This window comes from Priapulus caudatus, unplaced genomic scaffold (assembly GCF_000485595.1).
Source record: "Priapulus caudatus unplaced genomic scaffold, Priapulus_caudatus-5.0.1 Scaffold103, whole genome shotgun sequence".
NCBI lineage: Eukaryota > Metazoa > Priapulida > Priapulimorpha > Priapulimorphida > Priapulidae > Priapulus > Priapulus caudatus.
In genome coordinates, this window is record NW_014577164.1 from 555,427 (window position 1) to 577,367 (window position 21,941).

General features: G+C 42.5%; 1 protein-coding gene across 1 annotated transcript in view; it reads left to right on the forward strand.

The window, feature by feature from the left end:
* Nucleotides 1-21,941, forward strand: part of LOC106805167 (E3 ubiquitin-protein ligase AMFR-like) — a 30,784-nt gene extending 8,843 nt beyond the window's left edge. Inside the window, exons 4-14 of the mRNA XM_014806663.1 lie at nucleotides 6,389-6,541; nucleotides 12,147-12,320; nucleotides 13,335-13,468; nucleotides 13,777-13,887; nucleotides 14,084-14,262; nucleotides 14,654-14,769; nucleotides 15,701-15,826; nucleotides 16,697-16,750; nucleotides 18,036-18,154; nucleotides 18,451-18,558; nucleotides 18,844-21,941. Of these exons, the coding sequence (XP_014662149.1) occupies nucleotides 6,389-6,541; nucleotides 12,147-12,320; nucleotides 13,335-13,468; nucleotides 13,777-13,887; nucleotides 14,084-14,262; nucleotides 14,654-14,769; nucleotides 15,701-15,826; nucleotides 16,697-16,750; nucleotides 18,036-18,154; nucleotides 18,451-18,558; nucleotides 18,844-19,057 (1,488 nt within the window). The 3' untranslated portion in view covers nucleotides 19,058-21,941. The remainder of the gene's footprint in view (nucleotides 1-6,388; nucleotides 6,542-12,146; nucleotides 12,321-13,334; nucleotides 13,469-13,776; nucleotides 13,888-14,083; nucleotides 14,263-14,653; nucleotides 14,770-15,700; nucleotides 15,827-16,696; nucleotides 16,751-18,035; nucleotides 18,155-18,450; nucleotides 18,559-18,843) is intronic.

Here is a 21,941-nt window from a genome sequence, read left to right on the forward strand (position 1 = left end):
AGATTTAATATCGGCAATAAAGGCACATCAGCATAGACAGGATTCCCTGCACCAGTTTGTAAAGAGTCGCCACCATATCAGTCAGGATGCCTATGATGTTTCTAGACGGCATGCGCGCTACCCGTAATGAAGACTGTACACATGCTAAGTCTGATGCTTCTAGCGTCGCCCGCACTTTCCATCGCCCCACCCACAGCTTACCGTGCAAGTGGTGGAGAGAAACGGGCAGAAGGAGCGTTTTTTTGACAAGCGATAGGAAAAAATGCGTCAAAACGTTACGGACTCTGTCGAGTTCCAACCAGTCAATACAACAGACTCTGTAATCACAATTTCGTTGGTGTTGATGGTTTGATGATCCTTGGTGTATTGGTAAGGTCGGCCTCTGTCACGGCACTCGACTGAAGGGTCCGTTGTCGTATAGGGGTACTACTAGTACTACTTACATATATTTAAGTCTATCTGATTATGGTTAGGGAGTAGGCGTAGGCGACTCCTGAGACTTAGCATATATTTACATTTATGTATACATGGTATGTACCTCGGGTAGCTGTATATGTAGTCACCCTAATTATACATGACCCGACCCGCTTTCAAGGGCGCCACTTGGCACTAGCCAGTTTGCAGTGAAAGTATCACTAAATAATAATTATTATATGATCTAGTTCTGTTAATCGTAGCTGCAGTAAGGCGTTTCCCCTGTGTTTACTACTGACGCATATACGCACTTCGTGTGAATAAGGTTACGCTGTGGCTATATGCCCGGCATGCCGGCACCTAACCCTAACCTTACCTGTTTACTTGAGAATATCACCCGAAAATTAAAACTGCGGGCATGTTAGGAAACCCGTAAGACCGTGTTCCCGGTCCCGCAGCCGTCGGCATATTTTCCGAAGTGTCGATTGCAAGTTCGTTCGTGTCGATGAGCCGAAGCTAGGAGGAATTTGGGCTAGTTCGAAATACGCTGCTAAGCGGAAAATTGCTTGACATTTCTAAACAATGTAGAATACTTTGGATGCAGATAGTAACAATCTGTTTTACTTGAGAAGATCACGCGAAAATTAAAAACTGCCGGGCATTTAGGAAATGCGAAGACCGTGCCCGGCTGCCGGCAATATAGCCACTTGCGATAAGGTTAACACAAGAATCCGCCACAGTAGGCGTGTTGTACATAGTTGGGACACACATTGCTTGCATTAACATAGCATTGGGTTTCAACGTAACTAAGCGTTGCGAGCTCCTTGCCATGTCAGTAAAGTGAGTTTGTAGTTAACTCTGTTGTAGAAGTATAGTTATCGTTGAATCCAATGCTATGTTATGCAGCACTTGGTGGTGTCCGCTATGTAAGCCTGCCCTACTGTGGTGTGAATGAACCTTATTTACAGGAGTTTTGTAATGCATCAGTTAAAAAGAACACAGTTAATTAGGTTGGTGTCCCAGGAAACACAGTACTAAGACTGGTACGCACTACGGCCTACACAACTTGCACGCACAAAGCCGATGCAAATAACATTTGGCGATTGAAATATGTGTCGGTAAAATTGGTTGCGCTTTTTTTAAAGGTGTTTGTTTGGAAAATTGCTAATGGTGTGGTTACATTTCACGATGAGTTGGTTATGTTATTAATTGCGGGGCTACCTTTATCCTAGAGGCTATATCATGTTATTCCTTTTATATTTCAGACATTAACTCACACTGGCAATATTGTTGTCTTATTCTCTTGGCAAGGGTATCCCACGCCATTTGTCTTTGGTGACCCTGCCGAGTCTAGTGAACCAGCAGGTGAGTTACTATGTGTTCTCGTACCTATTGGAAACATTTTGGCTTTTCATGGCCAGGTGTTTCCATTCTTCGCTTTCTATGTATTTCTTTTTTATTATATCATGTTTTGGCAGTTTTCTTTTATACTACTTAAGTACTGTAAGAGTGCACCTGACATGACAACGAAATGCTCTGTAATTAAGATTGTAGGTATGCTGTTCAGATCCTGTTGAGTGTTTCAAAGTGCAGATTCATAACTTGGTCATTCAGAATAATATTATACTTGTTAATATCAATGTTGTACAGATTAATAGAATGATTAATATACAAATTACACAACTCGGTAATCTGAGTGAAAGGGCAACTACACGCTAAATATACATGGCGACACAGATCTTTTGAATTTATTAGGCGATCAAGGTGAAAACTGAAATTGCTATTCATAATGTTTGTGGCTATTGGACCGTCTTTTCAGCACATCAAAGACAAGTTCTGGATACTTTCGTGTTCTACAAATTTCATCTTTGTGTTCGGTGTCATGAATGTTCAGTACATGAATGAGATGGTGCTCTGGTGGCGCCGTGGTTCTCCGTGCTCGGGTTCCTTCACATTGCTCGTGCAGCTGGGAAGAGACGGTTGAATACGTAAGTCCAACACAATGTCCTTCTAGTGACTTTTTGTGCGGCGTCAGCACACACACTGTAGTGACGCAGTTTTCGCATGACATTTACAGAGTTAAGAGTTTATAATACGGTCATACTACCGTGTGCTATTGGACAGATATCACTGGTTGTAATCATGTGAATGGTGTGACTAGTCTGGATCCGTGATTGCGCTTGTGGGGTGGATTCTGGCATGTCCTAATATGGGTGGCATGTCAAACCAGTCGATCAAGTGTTTGATGTTAGTTATGAACTCGCATGTGATGGGTCATAATGTGAGTGAAACGTTTTGTTTAAGAAAAACGTAATGAATTTTGGGAAGATCACTGCCCTTTGGGATGTAATCTAATGGGATTTATACGCAAACAAATGTGCATGAGTGTGAGAAAACATTTTGCGTTGTTGCTGCAGAGCAACAAGCCAACATTCTTTAAACATGTTTGGCATGAGACTGATTAGGCTCATCGAACCTCTGGCGTAAAACCACTTGACATTAGCTTTTGCTGTGTGAGAATATGGTTGATAGCAGCTTGCAAAAGTAACTGGCAGTCTAAATGAAATACATGGTCTAATGTTTACCTTGGCAGCATTACATTAACTACTCTACTTATGTTCAAGGTTGTAAAAATTTGCTTTTAGGTTTAACACGTTGCCAGACATCTTTTCCCGTGCAGATAAAAATAAAACTCCCCACTTCACATTATTTGGTGGTCAGATATAGCTATACAGTACTGCCTGTGATGTTGTGTAGATGATGGGAACTGTACAACATTGTAGTGCAGTCATATGATATGCAACAAGTGTTGTTGCAAATTAATATAATATTCATTTGCACAACACTGTTGATATGACATGCATACAATGTTTTACAGTTCTATCATCTACACAACATCACAGCAGTACGTAATAGCTATATCTGACACCAATAATGTGGAAGTAGGCGAAGTTTCTAAACCTTTCATATATATATGACTAGTGTAATTTAATAGGCCGTAGCTACGTGTCCGGTTTGACCGACGCAACGAGCTCGCCAGGCTACACGGATGGTCATGGTTTTCTTATGTGAACCCAACTATAATTATTTTTTTAGTAAAAACAATAACCAATCAGTTTTTTACATAATATCTTACTTACCTTTGGTATTTTTATCAAAAAAATGTGTTTTTTGTAATTTGAAGGCAATAGTTTATAGTAATCCGTAACATCAACGATTTGAAAGGGGCGTAGCTAATCATGGACGTGGATTTGGGAATCTGTGCTCGAGGCTTTTGTAAATGGATGTCCGACGCGTAGCCACCTGGCAATTTAATAGGCTGTTAAACTTTCAGCCATGCAACGCCATGGGTTCATCCAAGAGCACTTATAGCTGGCGGCCGCCGCCAGGCTATCGTCGAGCCCGCCATCCTAAATGCAGTCCCGCCACTTTAATATCATGAGCCGCCCGGAACCGCCATCGCCTAGCCACCAAGCGCGCAAACTTTCTTCGGAGATTTGCAACTAGGACCGTAAAGGCAGCACCCGCCATGCTATAATGAAAAAGCTTGGAGAACCCAGCAACCGTTCATGTGTATGTTCATGTCTACACCAGTACCAGCCAAGTATAAAACGTTGAATGTCAGATGTGTTTGACTCGCAGCATTTATTATTTCCCTGTGCCACTTGGTTTACACTAGCCAATTATCTACTTCAAAACACGAGACTTGTCCTTCGTAATTTTTGGAGGTTAACGTAGCATGCAGTGATAGCAGTTAATGTGTCCTTCAAATCTTTAATATTTCGATTGCACAAAATATCAACACATTATGTATTTGTTTGAATTGCTGATAATGAAATCAGCTTTACATGAAGGTTGAAGAGTTATTGCATTTCAAAATTATCTTATATATAGACTTATCACTGGCTTAATAATGTGTATGTAGAGATTTTATAGACCTAGATATGGGATAGATTAGAATTATGGTACATTTGCAGATCCATTTTAGCTGCCTGGAAATGCCTATTAGTATTAACTGGTTTATTCATTCTCACAGAATGTTACTCCAGTCCTGAATTTCTGTGATTATTTGGCCTGTAATGGCAGTACGGATTTAGAATTATCCAAAAATTGAGAATGTATAATTTACTTCAAATAAGGTGGATGTATAATTTACTTCAAATAAGGTGGTTGACCAACTACACAACACATTTAATTAATTCCACAATCATATATCAAAGTGCCTATGGTTGTTTGTATAGATAACAGATGTACTATGTATGGGTTAGTGTATAGGAATATGTGTCTCTACTGGCCACTGTGTAAAAGTGTTTATGTGAAAAGGTACTTGAAATTTGCCTCTGTAAATGTTAGCTGTATCCACATCCTGTTTGTGAATGTGAATAGTCGTAGCCATAAAAATGTTTGGCACAATGGTGATATACAAGTTAACACCTGTACACGAATAGGGGATGGGTGAACTCGCTCCTGTACCTATATAGGTAAACAACACTCTAAGAAATGCTTTGGTAATTACTAACTATTTTTTGTAATATTAACACATTAACAGCTTTTGCTAGAACTTGCCACTTCTGTGATAACAACTACCAGATTTTCGTAATAAAATTCATTCGATTACAAAAACAGTTGAGCTGTCTTACAAAAATAACATCCAAAAGTGGCAAGTTCTTCGATATATATTAAATGATTTCTGTTACGATTGTGGTGAGCCATGACGAAAGCTGCTTTCGTGCAAAGCTTGCTGCTAAATCAACAGTTGAGCACTCTTAACTACAGTATGGTAAATGTCAACAATTCCTGGGTCTGCGTTATACGGCTTGATTCGGAGTGATACGGAGATGTGACGGAGTGATACGGGAGCGATATGGAGATTCGGTTGATACGGAGTGATGGAATGAAATTCTCACCGAAAGGAATATTTATATACTAGTCAGTATTGTAATGGTATTGTGACATATATTGTACCGTTGGAAGTTTAGAATATGATTACTTAACCACATGTATCAAGGATGCATGGCTTTTGGTATATTTATAGCTTTGGCATTTCTCCCGTGCCGTTCAACTTCACACTCGTTAAGAAAACTTCACTCTTGTAATTCTTTTCTTATCTGAAACAAAGTATGTATATATATATATATATATCAGAAGTAGATAATAGGGATCCCTATTATCTACTTCTGATACATATATATATATATACACGCATATAAGTCTATTACATCCTACTTATGAATGGCATTATTACCAATAATGTTTGGTGGGATTCTGATCTATGTTTGCATTAATCTTCTCTTTGATTTTAGATTGCATTTAGCAGCTGCGTGGGACCGAGTGGGTGCTAAATACCTCTAAGTTAAGAAAAGTGATGATCTCTTAAATTTTAGGTCGAATATCGCAGCTGCGTGAAACTGAGTAGATGTCAAAGACCTCTGGCAGTATCCCTCCTCTAACGAAAACCTAGCTCTAGAACTATAGCCCTTCGCTCTGCCACAGGCCTGTTCTAGAGCTAATAAAATCCTTGCTGTATAAGAGCGTGTAGACGTCTGACTGTGTCAGAGCGATCTCTCGCGTAATGAAGAACTGACGTGCACTTTTGGCGTTTTTTTCTTGTGGTTGTATTATCCACCCGCACGCGACCGCCGACGGTCATTCACACTCGATTCCTTTTATGGAGTCGTTTATTTTTATGTTATTTTTTCACGTCACATTTTTTTCGTGTTGTTTTCATTTTCACGATCCACGTCTTTTTGACGATCCATTTCTATTCACGATTCGTGTGTTTACGTGAATCCATACAGGCTTCCATGCATCCATCATACCATCATACCATACATCCATCATATATACAATCCATACATGTCTTTTCAAAATCAATATCTTTTTCATGATCCATATCTTTTCACGATCCATGTCTTTTTCACGACGACGGGCGCGTCGTTCATTCTCTCTCTCTCTCTCTCTTTCTTCGGCACAGCTGTCGTTTTCGCCGAGCACGCCGCGGTGGACGCACATTCGCATGCTCAGCCTGCTCGCGTCGATCCTGCTGACGTCACTCGCACTGCTCACGCTCTGTACGCTCGTCGGACTCCACGCCGGACTCAACACCTTCGCCTTCATGGCTGCCGAGGTGAGGCGGGCGCGCTAATTATTATTATTATTATTTATTATATATTATATATGTCATGGGTCGAAGTCCTAAGGGGCCCGATGCCCGTATTTTAAGGCTCGGGCCTGACATTTCTAATACTAGCAAGCCTGACGGGACCGTAGAAAATCTACGTGCACATTCTATTGCTGTAGTGCAGGCCAGCCAACAGTTAAAATATTTTATTTAAAAAATAATGTGCGGTATCTGCGGAATGACGCGGGCCTGTAATTTGCCTGTCGGGCCTGTAAAATCCCTTGCCTACAGGCCCAGCAGGCATGTAAATTTTCAAATTAATTTCTACCCCTATATATATATATGTTAAGGCTGGGGAGAGTGAGAGGACTACTACCCTTATTTCACGGCTTGGGAAAAGGGGCAGGTGCAAGCATGTGACGTGTGCGTAAGGCTAGATATTAGATAATGAAGGCCTTTTGGTCCCCTTGTTACTACTACCCCTATTTTATGGCTTGGGAAGAGTGCATGTGCAAGCATGTGACGTGCGCGTAACAGTAGATAGATGGTGAGGGCGTTTACTCCCATTATAGGTGTTGTACAGTTCAGTAGAAGGCATCGATAGGCAGCTGGCCTGACTCAGCACTGTTTCGTCGCATACACACATACAAATAATGATATATAGGATAATCGGGCAGAGTAGTAGGCATGGCAGGGTCTCTTCTGGGATCGTTTTTAAAGGTTGAGTGAACACTTGAGAGCGCCATCCAAAGTTACTTTAGCCACCCAACTCTAAAAAACAATAGCCAGGGTTCACCTTTCTCATATGTGCTAAGCCAAGGTCATAAACATGATCAAGGTGTGGGAATAGAACGGCGCTACAAAAACATTTTTAATCAAAGTAATCAAGTAAAAATAAATTCAATGGATGTTTATTCTACAGCAAAACTAGGTTGGCTTTGTTTGAGGATAAACGCTAAAATGACGATTTAAGGTTACCCGCAATTTGTTAGTATGCACACTACACTGCATTTCACAGATTTCATTCGTTCAAGTCGCTAATCTTGTTTGAGCAGTTAAATCATTCGGCCAAGTTAATGTATAAAGATCTGTAACTTTTATTTATTTATCGCCATTTGCGAAGGCGTCGGCGAACCGCCAGCGTAGCTCCGTGGGCATCGAGCATCGTGACGTGTGCGCTGGACAACAGTCGGTGAGCCATGACCACCGTAGCAGTAACTCATAGTGCGTGTAAAAGGCATCAGATAGATAATGAAAGAACGTTTGTCTTCCTGTTACTACAGTATACCCTTATTTCGTGGCTGGGCGAGCTAGGAGAGTGCACGAAAGCATGTGACATGTGCGTAAGGATAGATAAAGAAGGTGTTTAGTACCCCCGTAATATTTTATATCTGGGGAGGAGAGTGCACGAAAGCATGTGACATGTGCGTAAGGATAGATAAAGAAGGTGTTTAGTACCCCCGTTATATTTCATGGCTAGGGAGGAGAGTGCACGCAACCATGTGACATGCGCGTAAGGGTAGATAAAGAAGGTGTTTAGTACCCCCGTTATATTTCATGGCTAGGGAGGAGAGTGCACGCAACCATGTGACATGCGCGTAAGGGTAGATAAAGAAGGTGTTTAGTACCCCAGTAATATTTTATGGCTGGGGAAGAGAGTGCACGCAAGCATGTGACATGCGCGTAAGGGTAGATAAAGAAGGTGTTTAGTACCCCAGTAATATTTTATGGCTGGGGAAGAGAGTGCATGTGCAAGCATGTGACGTGCGCGCGTAATTACCAGTAGATAGATAGATGGTCACAGAGGGCGTTTACTCCCATCATATCAGGGGTTAATAATGACAAATGTGTCATTATTAACCCCTGATTATATGCTCTCGTCACCGAGCCACGTGACACAAGGCGTGTGATGCGCGTAGCAGTCGATACTAATCCGTATATTGTCTGCTATGCCTATGTGCAAGAGTAGATAATAACACATGTGTTATTATCTACTCTTGCTATGTGCTATGCCCGTTGTACGGCAGTGGGCAGTGGGCAGCGTGACGTAAGCGACACAGATACGTGTGCGTGCATGCGTGGCATATGCTGCTTTCAGCTCGTGCGTCCTGTACTCGACGTACGACGTTAACGTTAAGTGTTGTGATAGTATCGGTATATAAATGTTTACTCAACAGAATGCGGGGAAAAAAGGTTAAGCCTGCACGTGTAAACAAACTCCCTGTAAAATGTGTACACTCGTGATTGTACGTGTGAGTGGTTGGGGGGAGGGGGTGTAGGAAACCCATGTTAGGTCAGATAGGATATGTTTTCGTATTGAGATTAAATGCGTGATAGCTAAGCTTAGTCATGCAGTTGTTCTTTTTAAAACAGCAACAAAATTTGTATAATATTACTATTATCTATTATTATATACGTGCATAACACTACCGTGAAATCCGTTGTGTCTGGCCCGTATAGTTTATTTACCCAACGCATCAAGTCCTACCTTCCCTGTCTGGTGGAATGTAGGTAATGTTTATTTTCTGTCTAGGAACCACCATCCAGATATTACTGCGTACACTGTCTACCATGGGCTCGTAGTTATGTGTCATACGCACATACACACCCATTTTTTCTGTGGTCGTGGTAGCTATGAAATAAAGCACAGCCCACCCATCCCAACCAATATCCGCAAACTCGGTTTCTGAGTAGATCGAGAGCCTATCCCTTACATTCATAGTAGTTCCTGTAAGCAGTTGTGTACGTTCATATGCAATTTGTTTGGGATAGAAAACTGTAGGGCTTGGGAGTCAGTAGCATAAATGTATGTATAATATCAAGAGCCGGATAATACCTCAAATAATAATAAGGTATTATCCGCCTTCTTAGCATAAATAATATATATAACTATAATATATATATAATAATACAGGCCCGTAAGCCAGGGCGGGTTCGGGCGGCGTTCGACAAAACCCCCCCGTAGCCCCTACCTCCCCAAGCCAAAAAAACTTCTTTTTTTTAATTTGCAGAATTTCACTCAGCGATCGCTACCATTTTAGATGTAATAATTAATCTCCATCGTGCGCGATAGCCGCGGTGCAACAGTGAAACACACCCTCCCAACACCCTCCCCCCGCATCGGTCCGCTTGGCCTCCCTCGCCTCTAGGTCGCCTTTGCGCACCGAGCAGCGGCGCGTGTACAGGGGGGGTCCAGGGCAGTCCGACCCCGCCCCCCTTGCCTCGCGGCAGAAAACCGCAATCTGAGGGGGAGTAATTTTAAAAAAAATTAGACCACCACTTATCGCGTTGCTCGCAACCTATGGTTTGCGGCTAGACCCCCTGCCGTACAATCCGTCTACACGCCCCTGCGAGCAAATTGCCAAACATTGAAAAACGAACCTCCCCCCACCCAATAGAAAGCTGGCTACGGGCGTATATATATAAGTTTTATCAGGAGTGTATAATATAAATATAGTCATTTTTAATTTTTAAATTATACCAACTCCTGGTTTTATCATATATGCACAGATGTGAAAGTTGACCAATAACACTGATTCTTTTACACCGACATCTCTTATAGCGATGCGTATTTGTTAGAATTTTATCGTAATTAACAACGCAACCTATGGATGTTGTCGATATCCAACATGTCAATATACAGACGAAAATTTCGCTCTACAATAGCACCAATCGTGACCGTTTTTATCTCTGGGAGATGCTATTCTAGGGGCTGTAGCCGTAATCGTCATCAGTAGTTATGATATCCTTTCTAAAATGTAGTGTCCTGCAAAAGTTTTGATTTTTTTTAGTTACGATAGTCATAACTACTTGTGGCTTTTCTGACAATGCCCCGCCCCCTTGAATGGCTCTTAAAGGGCGGACACCACCAGGCCGATGCCATCGGCCGCGAGCGCCGATTCCATCGAGCCGTGATCGGCCCGATTCCATCGGCCCGATATCCATCGAGCGATTGGCTATCGGCTGCTTGAAAATCGCACTGGTGCTGTCCACTCAATCGCCTGCGATGCATCATCGCCACAGATCAAAACGGTTTTGATAATTATACGCCCGATGCCATCCGGCCAGATGGCCATCGCTGGGCCTGTGTCCACGACTTGCCCGATGCCATCGGCGCGAATTTTACAATTCATCAGCCAATTGAACAACAAGCCACATGCTAATTACTGATCACTGTACCAGAGTGAACCAATGCGCTCAGCGACACAATGCGCAGAAATCACATTGTATTTTTTTCAGCACAACGGCCCGCTGCGTGTAAAATCGGGGGCCAGATGCCATCGCCTGCGTCATGTCCACGACTGCGCGGATGCATTCCGGTTCGCATGCCATCTGCCCGTAATGCATCGCCATGCGTAGTGTACCGCGCCCATAATCATCCAGTTCCTGGCTCCAACATTTAAGGCGCCGGACACACCAGCGATGCCATCGCCGATGCAATCTCCGCGCAGTCGTGGACACACATGGCGATTTCATCGGCGATGGCATCGCCCGATCTTGCGTGCGCGCAGTGCGCTTATGGCTTGATGAACTCTGATTGCTGATGAATTGCTAAAATCGCCCGACTGGCATCGCGGCAGTCGTGGACCCACACCACGGCACATGCCACTCGGCCGAGCATCGGCCGATTGGCATCGGGATAATATCCAAAACGTTTTGATCTGTTGCCATGCCATCGGCCGATGGCATCGGCGATAAATCAAAACGTTTTGATCTGTGCGATCCATCGGCCGGATGGACATCGGGCCGATAGCCATCGGCGGCCGATTGAGTGGACAGCACAGGCGATTTCATGCCGATGCCATCGGCCGATGGAAATCCCGGCCGATTTGGAATCGGACGATCAATCAGGCGATGGCATCGCGCCTGGTGCTGCCGCCCTTTACCAAGCCACGTAAATCCCATGCTTGTTTGACGATAGTTTCTTATCGCGTTCTTTTTCGTGCAAAAAATCGCAGTCGGCCCTGGATGTCAGTGTCACTCATGGGGGGAGGGGGTAATAACGGAAGTTTCCTCTATAGAGGGTCGTCGTTTTTAACTGTACAGTCTTTATACGATATTCGACCGTAGTGCGTTTCTATGTACGTCGATTGTACAGCTGGATATCACGCGTGTTGCGTCCACGCTAGTTGTTGATGTGTAGAGAGAGCTATCTGCGCGTGGGCGTCGTGTATAAACAGCACGTTTTCTCTCTTTCTGCCCCCTCCCCCCTCCCGGCTCATACGCTCCAGTGGTAAACAGCATGTTTTCTCTCTCTGTACCCCCCCCCGCCAGCCCGGCTCGCAGTGTTTACAAACAGCCATTGTTTTCTCTCTCTGTCCCCCCCCCGGTCGCAGTTAAACAGCATGTTTCCTCTCTCTCCCCCCCCCGTGCTCGCAGTGTAAAGCATGTTTCTTCTCTCTGCCCCCCCCGCTCGCCATGTAAACAGCATGTTTTTCTCTCTCGTGCCTCCCCCCCCCCGGGCTCGCAGTGTAAACAGCATTGCTTTCTCTCTGCGCCCCCCGCCCCCGGCCTCGCAGTGTAAACAGCATGTTTTCTCTCTCTGTCCCCCCCTCCGGCTCGCAGTGTTTACAAACAGCATGTTTTCTCTCTCTGTCCCTCCGGCTCGCAGTGCGTGCTGCTGACGGTGCGCACGCTGTACGTGATCGTGCGCTACTCGATACACCTGTGGGACTTCAACAAGAAGGGCGTCTGGGAGAACCGAGGCAGCTACATGTACTACACGGAACTCGTCTTCGAGCTGGCCGCCCTCTCCGTCGACTTCTGCCACCACCTGCACATGTTGGTACGTACGCGCGCGCGGCTGCGGCGGTGGCGCGGCGGCGGAGGAAATAATGGTTATTATTCCTTCTAAATAATAAAATATAATTATATTATATATATTATATATATTTATATATAATTCAGTATATATATATTTAATTATATAATAAATAATATTCGTTATTACAGCTGGTGCTGTAATGGCGCTCTGTGGTCTCATTCTCATTGATTGCGTCAATCGATCTGATCGTGCGAGCGGTAGCAAAAAAAGATCAATAGAGTCGCAGAGTGCTGCGTTCGATGGTCTGTTCTCTATCGCTGGCCTTCGTGTGGGTTTTTTATTTGGGCCGATTGCCGTCTCGACGATGGTCGCGGCTATTCATTCAAGGTTCATTCATTCATGAGCTGCTGCTGGTTGCTGCGCTTATGTATATTATTATCAACATCCGCGTTGTCTGCCCTGGAATGGGGCGTCGCTGTGTACACTGTTGTTCAATTGCTGGAGAAGATCAATCTGTGACAGAATGCTTGTACTCACACTTTTCGTTAAAAAAAGTTTGTAGAGTAGATTTTTTGAACTTTCAAGATCGAGTCAATCAAATCTTTGGCAAAAAGCCGTTGGTGAGAATTTAAAAGTTCACTGATCAAATTTTTGATCAACTATGTCGTTATGTTCTATTTTCTACACTCAACTTCTAGGCACCGGGTTAATTAACTTTGATGTATTCAGCCAATCAGTATATAGCATGCGTGGTGTGTGTCTTGTTTTTACGTGTACTTGCGTGTGCGATTGCATAAGACAGGTCGCACTGTAAAGAAAATGTAAACAAGTTCGCGAAAGTAGGACCGTTGTTCATCTGATGCCAAACGATCGTGGCTAATTACTTGATCCATACATTGGATGAATAATTTCATAGCTCTGCTTCAGTTGTTTGATCCATTTGATTTGCATCTGTTATTGTCCCAATTTCAGTTTATGTTATTGCCACCAATATCATTAGTATTATGATTATGATTATGATTATTATATTCACAGCTGTGGGGTAACATCTTCTTGAGCATGGCCAGCCTGGTCATCTGTATGCAACTGCGCTATCTCTTCCACGAGATGCAGCGACGTGTCAAGAAACACAAAAACTACCTACGTGTTGTGCATCACATGGAGGCAAAGTACGTAGCCCTAGCTCTTCCATGCTTAACATGATGCCAGAGTTCTTTCTTTTTTTTATCAAATTCAGTGTTAAAATCATCATTGTTTACAGAAGTTTGCAAACGGGTAACATGTTAGTAGCTTCAACAATCTGTATTCGATCATATTCCTCAATTTGTATCGTGCTACTAATTTAACATGTAAGCCATAACTGAAAGTGATTTTATATACAATTTCTTGTGCTTGTGTGATCTGCAGGATACATGATTAACGATCGACTCATATGCTTAGTAGTGTAGTGTTATCAAAATTGTCTTTCTGCGTCTAGTTATCCGATGGCATCCTACGACGTTATTGACAGTAACATTGACGATTGTGCCATCTGCTGGGATAAAATGGAAGCAGCACGGGTGTTACCTTGCAATCACATGTTCCATAAGTGAGTTGGGCTTCTTAGCTACCGTTATAGGCTACAAACCAGATTATTAAAGTTCATCTGTTTCGCTCAATGCTACAAGTTCATTGAGGTGCACGATCAGGTGCGAGTCAAATATTAAGTGGGTAATGTGACGTGATTGCGTGTGATATTGTGTCACTGCTTTGCGTAACGACTTCTCGATAATATCCTTCTGCAGTTCTTGCTTGAGATCGTGGTTGGAACAGGACACCTCGTGTCCTACCTGCCGCACGTCGCTCAGTGACAGTCGCAGCAGCAGCAGTAGTCAAGCAGAGGAGTTGACCGAGACTGTCCCAGATACTCCAGAGGCAACGACGCCCAACCGGCAACAGCGCAATCACTTTTTCCACTTTGACGGTGAGTGTAGTTGCAAGGCACGCCAGCGGAGTGCAAACGGATCAGAAAAATTTGGTAGTACTGATGCCGGTGTTGTCATTGTTTGGAAGTGGGCCCAGATAGATAGAGGCAATGGCCATTTGCATCCAGAAGATTTTAGCTTGTTAAGTTCATTATTTCGAGCTTAGATATCAACGCTGCTTTGTCTTCAGGTGAGTGTAGTTGCAAGGCAAGCCAGCTACGTTAGTGGAGTTTAAAATTTGATAGTATGGAACTGATGATCATTGTTTGGAAGTGGCCCTAGGTAGATAGAGCCAGTGGTTATTTGCATCCAGAAGATGTTTGCTCGTTAGTAAGTTAATTAGTTAGTCGAGCATTATTAGCTTAGCAATCAACGCTGCTTTCTCCTCAGGTTCACGGTACATGCCGTGGCTTCCCAGCTTCTCAGTGGAGGTGACGCACACCCAGCTGTTGGGAGCAGAACCTCAGCTGCAGCAGAGCATACAGACGTCACAGCTGGATAGCATGGTGTGTACTACCATAGCATTTGTTGTATACTACTACTTGTTGTATTGTTTAAAGCTTTGGTTTTCAATTTTCAACCAGTCTTGTGTTTTCCCCACTTTTACGACAACGCAACCGTTATTGCTTGAGTAACAGCAACTGTCTAGAGTAATGATGAAATGCCTTAGAATCTTCGTACTTAACTATATTCTCCAAAACATCCACGATTCGAATTTTGATTACTCGTTTTGATTACCGCCGCCATGTTTTGCAAATCACGGACATTTCTCGCAATGTGCCAGCTATCGGCCACTTTTAAAATAGAAACGGAGTCAACTACACAGAATCAGATGCCCTTTTGTTTGAATTAGGTGCAGAATGGGTGCACTTGCAACTTGTTGGTAAAAACCAGGGCCCATTTGCAAATTTATTGTCGCTATAATCAAATATGCCATGGTGTTATAGCGTGTTCAATTTTAATTTGCTATGCTATAACAGCATAAATTATTAGTGTTTTTCAAGTTGGTGTAATCAGTAATATATCCGCTGTGAGGTGAGACTATATTTAGCTATATTTTTTTCAGATTGATCGTTTTGGAGCAATGATTTCGAAATAATAGCTTTAATGTGCATTGTTTAGCACTCGTGTTTCTGTTGAATCAATTTGTGATTAGTGGCTATTGTGTAACCCATTTCATTTACCTCTGATTATTTTCCAACCTGTTAGATTCACCCGTGCTAAATTACCCCTGAGAAAAATCGTAGCTGTAAACAATTTTTCGCTTTATTGACGTCCGATTATTGACGTGTTTCGGGGTCGGGTTTCGCGCCGGCGTTTGATTGCATTTGCCCCGTATTTGCGTTTTTACTGTCAGAATCGTTTGTGCTACGCTGTTTATTGATCTCTGCATGTCTGTGGGTGTGTGTGTGTCTCCGTGCGTGGCGGCGAGTGCAGGCACGCCAGGTGCAGTCGATGTTCCCTCACATGCCCATCAACGTGATCATGGACGACCTGCGGGTAACGCGCTCCGTCGAAATCACGATCGAGAACATCCTGGACGAACGCCTGCTTCCTGCTCCCGTAAGTCACACGCACGCCCACCCGCCGGGACGGCTAGACGCGATGATGCGTTGTTGTCGTGAGTAAACCGGTGCTAGGTGGCGTTATAATAATTAATATCGTGTCTTTCGCGATGACATGGCTGCCAGGTGATGGCTTAGGCCACAATTAAAGAAATTTTTGTGTGCTCTCATCCGACCCAGGCTGAAAAGTTTAGGTAGGTAGGCTTTTTTTGAAGGGGTCTTTTTACGAATTCAGCATGGTGACTACATGCTCGGGTGTGCTTGTGTGGAGATACTTTTTATGTTGAATGTTTGTATTGATTGGTACATATAATGTATTGCCTACAGATTTATACAATGTACAGTGATACAATTTGTAAAAAAAAAAAAGAATGGGAAAGGTCAATAACATTTTTTTTAGTCGGCCCCTTTTTGGCGGGTCGGTCGGGTGAGGGCAAACAAACTATATTTGTATTATGGCCTTAGCTTCTTTATTACCCTGTTTCCCTAGCAATCTACATCTCTGTGTTATGCAATGACTCTGTGGTATTACAACGTTACACCAGTCATCTTGTTCCTCTAAATAACGTGGCTGACAGGTGGCACCGGTAAGCAAGGGTCTCGCAATAACATGGCTGTTAGGTGGCATGTGTAGCATATTCCAACCAGCAGGTATAAGAAATAACATCTAGTAAAACATCAGCAATTATTTACGGTCATGTATTGCCGAGTTTACTTTCTGACAAACGTACTCTGATCTGAAAACCCCTGATGTTGATATCTTCTGTTAGGCATATACTGTTTAAATTGCAGGATACTCAAGTATAAAACATTTAAGCATTATCGAGGTATAACGAGTAATGATGTTTCATAATGTTTTTCTCAATAGAGCGCACAGCTGTCAAGAACCGGTTCTCAACCGAGTGAAACTCTGTCTACACAGGTACGTACGTGTAAATGCTGTATCCAAATCGTACAATCACTTATATACGTCTACTTTAGATATAAGGGTAGAATTTGCGTTTGTGTGTGCATGCACGAATGTGTGCTTCTTACTTCTTCCTCTTGTGTGAACACAGTGCTGTGAAATTTACACAGGTACTTACACATGCTTGCATACAAGTATCTACAGTAGTGTGCACTGCAAATTCAGAAAGCATAATCTTGGAATAGTGCAAGAAAATTGATTGATGGTTATGGAAGTGTGTACAGTTTAGCAGGAGCAGGATTGTCAGAGGCAGAACGAATTTGGTATGTGGCTATATGACATGTGGCTTATGCCTGTGAGTTAAGCAGGGCAGACGACAACACTATCCAACTGCATCATCCAGTCAGTTGACAAAAATTGCCGTCTAAGAAAAAAAATAGTTCTAAAGCCTTGGAGTTGTAAGTTCATTTACCCATCGTTTGGATGCTTCGTGTGATATATAAGATGCTGAGAAAACAATTCCGTGCTAGGACACGTGACGACTGCACGTATGCCCCAGTTCCACTATGCTATATATGGCTCGTGAAATCACATGTCAACGCTCTTGGTGACGCCATACATGAGAAAGTGCATTTCTTGTTGCTGCGTGCATTTGCCAGCAACTTTCACATCCCCGGTGTATCAGTTACACTGTGAAGAAACGTAGGCATGGCCACATTACGTCAAGTAACTGCTGTAGGCATTCTACGCCGTACAGAGAGAGAGAGAGAGCAAGCAAGTGTGTACGTGCGTGTATGCACGTGTGCGTGTGCAGGAATGGCAGGAAGCTTCGATTTAATGTAAAAATGTTGTTGCTTCAAGTGCAAGAAAAACAATGAGAGCGTAGTGGCATGAGCTGGTTTGCTCAGAGTAAACTGGAGAATTCATCCTTGGTAATGGGAAAACATTACCCATATAGTGCGATGAGTGATGCAACTATTATGCACAACAGCTTTCATTTCAAACGTGGTTGGTTTCTAGGGAGCTGATGTTTTTGCCCGCATAAAAACTTTTAATGTGAAGGCCATCTGTATGAAGGTCCTCAAACACTCTTACTTTCAGATATCCATCTTTATATTTAGTGTTCTTCTAATTAAAAAATTGTGACAGGAGTTTGATATGAATTTTTAAACAGTGCCAATAGTTGTGTTCGCATCTGTATGGTGACGTATAGAACTAAGATAGTTTTTTTATATCCATTTGCAATAATTTATTTATATATGATACAGTGGCTACAGTACAGTGTTTTGAATTATCACAGGTCTCTACGTCATCGTCAACAGATGACAGCATGATCTTTTATGCAGGTGGAGATATTGCAGATGGTGCATTCTTAGACAACGATGAAGTCCTGCATAGTTCATTGCCTGATACAAACAGGTAATATATAATAATCACCTCAAACGTAGTTTTCTAGCATTCAAAAAGGTTATTTCTTTATTGTGTTTAACACATAAATAAATAAATAGTGTCATATAATGCTTTCCTGCCTATTGTTAGGTATGTGGACCAATACCAATTGATGTGCAATCCATCAGAAAAGTTTTGAGTGGTCGAGTTGAACCACGCACAGCATTAAATAGCAACTGACTATCACTAACTCAATAGCACTCTAATCTCACTGACAGCAGGTTTGAGCCTTGCTGGTTTGTTGCACCTTGTATTTTTCATTGCAGTGCGGAAAATGTACTGGAGTCGTTCGGCAGCAGGTTTTCAAAGTGCCCCACAGAAAGAGAGGTAATTCTGCAAAAGAGGAAAGAATCCCTTGTGCAGCAAGCAAGAAAGTAAGTCCCTATATAAGAAAGTAAAGTCAGATTATTATATTGTTGTTTTTCCTTGTAAACAGGTTACAAATTGTTATGTGAATAGTAATTTGCAGAATTGGATGTAAAGGAATTGGAAGTGTATAAGAAAATTTTTGTCAGAAATATATTCTGTAGGGTTATTTAAATGGTCTTCGTCTAGGTTTAACGGGAAGTAATTTATATTGGAAGCTATAGCATCACAGATCGCCATCACAGAAACCTAAACTGTTTTCTGTCTTTCCTTTTTCATATTTTCATTGATAGAAAATACATGGCAAAACGCCACCGCCAGTCCAATTCAGGGTCGGAGTGCTGTCAGCAGGGGGAGCTACAGTCCACTGGAAGCAGCAGCAGCAGCAACCAGCACATGGGTGAAGGTGACTGCGAGAGCAGGAGAAGAAACACGCTGGAGCAGAGACGCAGTGCTATGTACTTGGCCGCGCGCCAACGACTCGAGTCTCAGAACGGCCTGAGTTAACTCTTGCGGTCGGCGTTCGACCGTTGACGGTGAAAGAGATCGCCGAGAGAGATCCGCGGCGTGACGCCGCTCCGCGTGGACGTGCCCGTAAGCCTCGCGAAAACGTCTGATCTTGAATGCCGCAGGCGACGTCGAAAGCAGACGTTGCTGCTAGCTGTTTCAGTCGTCGCTCCGTGGAAACATTCTGCTTATGGAAAGGATGCAGACGTTTGATGGCCAATTTAGTTGAGCCCACTCTAAGATTCTTATTCCGACGTAGAAGTTCTTGCACTGATCACTCGCATCGAGATGATCAGCACGTTGAATCAAGCATCGTTGCTACGGTTACTTTCAACGTCTGCTGACTGACGTGGGTTGGCGATTGGTCTGTTTATAGGCACCATCTTCTCGACTATCGAACTGCGATTGAGTTTGATTTTGCTAGAGTGATTTTCATTAGACAACGATGAAGCAGTTGAGCCATTTTCAGATCTGAGGATTGCCCACGGTCTTGTATAAGTGATAATTTCTTCAATCTTAGGGCATCTGCTTTTTAATATGTACTGATCAAGCACAGTCTACGTCGGCTGCTCAATTACCGACAGTTGGTTGTTTAACTGGTATTAATTATGTCAGAGTTTATGTCTGCATCTGTCTTCAAATAATGTAATGTGGCCGGTTTTCGACGGTCGTAATAACCGCATATTCAGGTAAACCCAGAGGTGAGAAAATATAATTGAGTCCCTCGTTAAATGGACAGTTTCATTCGTAGTATATTACGTGTCTATCTCCAGTAAATGTTGAGCAGAAATTCTTTATAAAATGTGTTGATTGCGTTTCTGTGCACATATTTGAAAGAATGTGTTGTCGCAGAGAGGTAAGTGGCAGGCAGCTCGAATGTCATTCCAGGCCATGCAGAAATTTAACCTTTTTTTTCCTTTTATGAATGTTGTTCAGGAACAGTACGAACCACCTTTAAAGTAACTATGTAAGAGCAGTGCCCAATGTGCTGTACAAAACTGAGCCTTTAAAACCCATCGTTGGCCAACAGCAGAATGGTTTTTAGACTATTGTTTAGTGAAAGCAGAGAGTTCGTGTAATTATTGTAGAGAGTTGGTACAGAGGTGTTGGTAGAGATACTGTAGAGAGTTGGTGTAAAGAACTGGCTAGTGCTGAATGTCAGGCGAAGTTCTACCTTACTGCTTCTTTTGGAACGTGGCATGTGCAGTGCTACTGTACATAATGCGTTTTGCTTTAGTTAGATTACTGACGTAAAGATGTATTTTTTGTGTCCGCCGTACAACATGCACCTGCCGTTGTGATCATGAGTTGTAGAGAAATGCACGAGGTCGTGGTTGATGGATTTTAAGATTGCTTGAATAGAATCCTTGATCCTAGATCCGTGCACATAGCCTCCGAAGGGCAAGCATTTGCTCAGGCTATGACCCTGCTCGTATGCTGCAGGTAATATATGCTGTGTATCGTTTATTAAGCTGATAACTACTAATATCATGAACATATATAGAGAGTAATTATATGTACATGTGTTCATGGTAATACTGAACCCTTTAACAACAGTGCTAATATTACCACGATTGACAATAATAATACTATAACAGGTACAGGAAAGTAATTCCTTTTCTTTTTACTATTGCTGAAGGGGTCGTTGTCGTATCAGGTACTACATATATGTACCCGAGGTACATATATGTATACACAAGTGTACCAGACTTGTACTACAGAAGTGTACCCTAACCCTAAACACAGGGTATACATATATGCTGAGAAGATACAGGTCTGGTATACATATACGTACCTCGGGTACATATCTGTAGTCCCTTACCCTTTCTTTTCGCAATCGAACATTTTACAATTTTTTGGTAAATATTCATTCTACTCCTTGCGTTTTAGAATGAGCTCGTGTGCAGTCTTGAATAATATATATAAGGTGCATGCACAGTAACGTATTATTGCACTGTGCTAGTGATGTACTGATATTTCACTCTTATATTAGTATGGTATGTTATCATCTCTGTATCATATATTAAATTTGTGGACCTATATTATTTATTATAGATGGAAATTTCTCTGACTATCTTGGAGTCGTATCATGATAGGTTTTATCATTGCAACTAGCGTTGTGTATGTTTAAACATTACGCTGCTGCAAGTTTTAGCGAAAATGGCTTTGCCAAGTTAATTATAATTCCAAAATGACGATACTTTAAGTATGATATATTTTGCATTAATAACGTTTATAGTATACGAAAGAGTATTTTTATGGATAACTTAGTGCTCGGTTTGTCCACTAGAGGTCGCTGACCATGCTGTGCAGTGAAGTCGATCGCTCCAAAAATATGTCACTACTAGTATTGCTGAAGGGGTCGTTGTCGTATAGGGTACCTTAATCCTAATCCTAATCCTAACCCTAACCCTAACCTCCCTAACCCTAACCCTAACCATATCAGATAGTTACCTCGGGTACATATATGTAGTACCCTATACGACAACGACCCTTTTTGCACTAGTATTCTCCTTATGTAGAACGCGGCTTCTTCCTTGTCTTCATTTAACGAACAAATGAGAGTAGTAGATACATCTTACGTTTGCCGAATGACTGACTACTAGTAGCAATGTATTATTTGTTCAAATTCTGCTCGTTTTTTGCCTGATGCATTATTTGGTCACCGAGTTTGGGTTATACGTGTTCTTACGAGTGAAATGCGTTCGAGTTTCGGGTATGTAGTTTAGTGATCCACGCAGACCTGTGCGTGCCCATAATGACCTAGTCTTCTCGGTTAACGTGTTGAAATGTCCCACTGATCATAATTACGCTGGGTGATCTGTGTACGTATTTACCTTACAACAAAACTGTACAAATTACAATTCTTTATAAAGCTGATTGA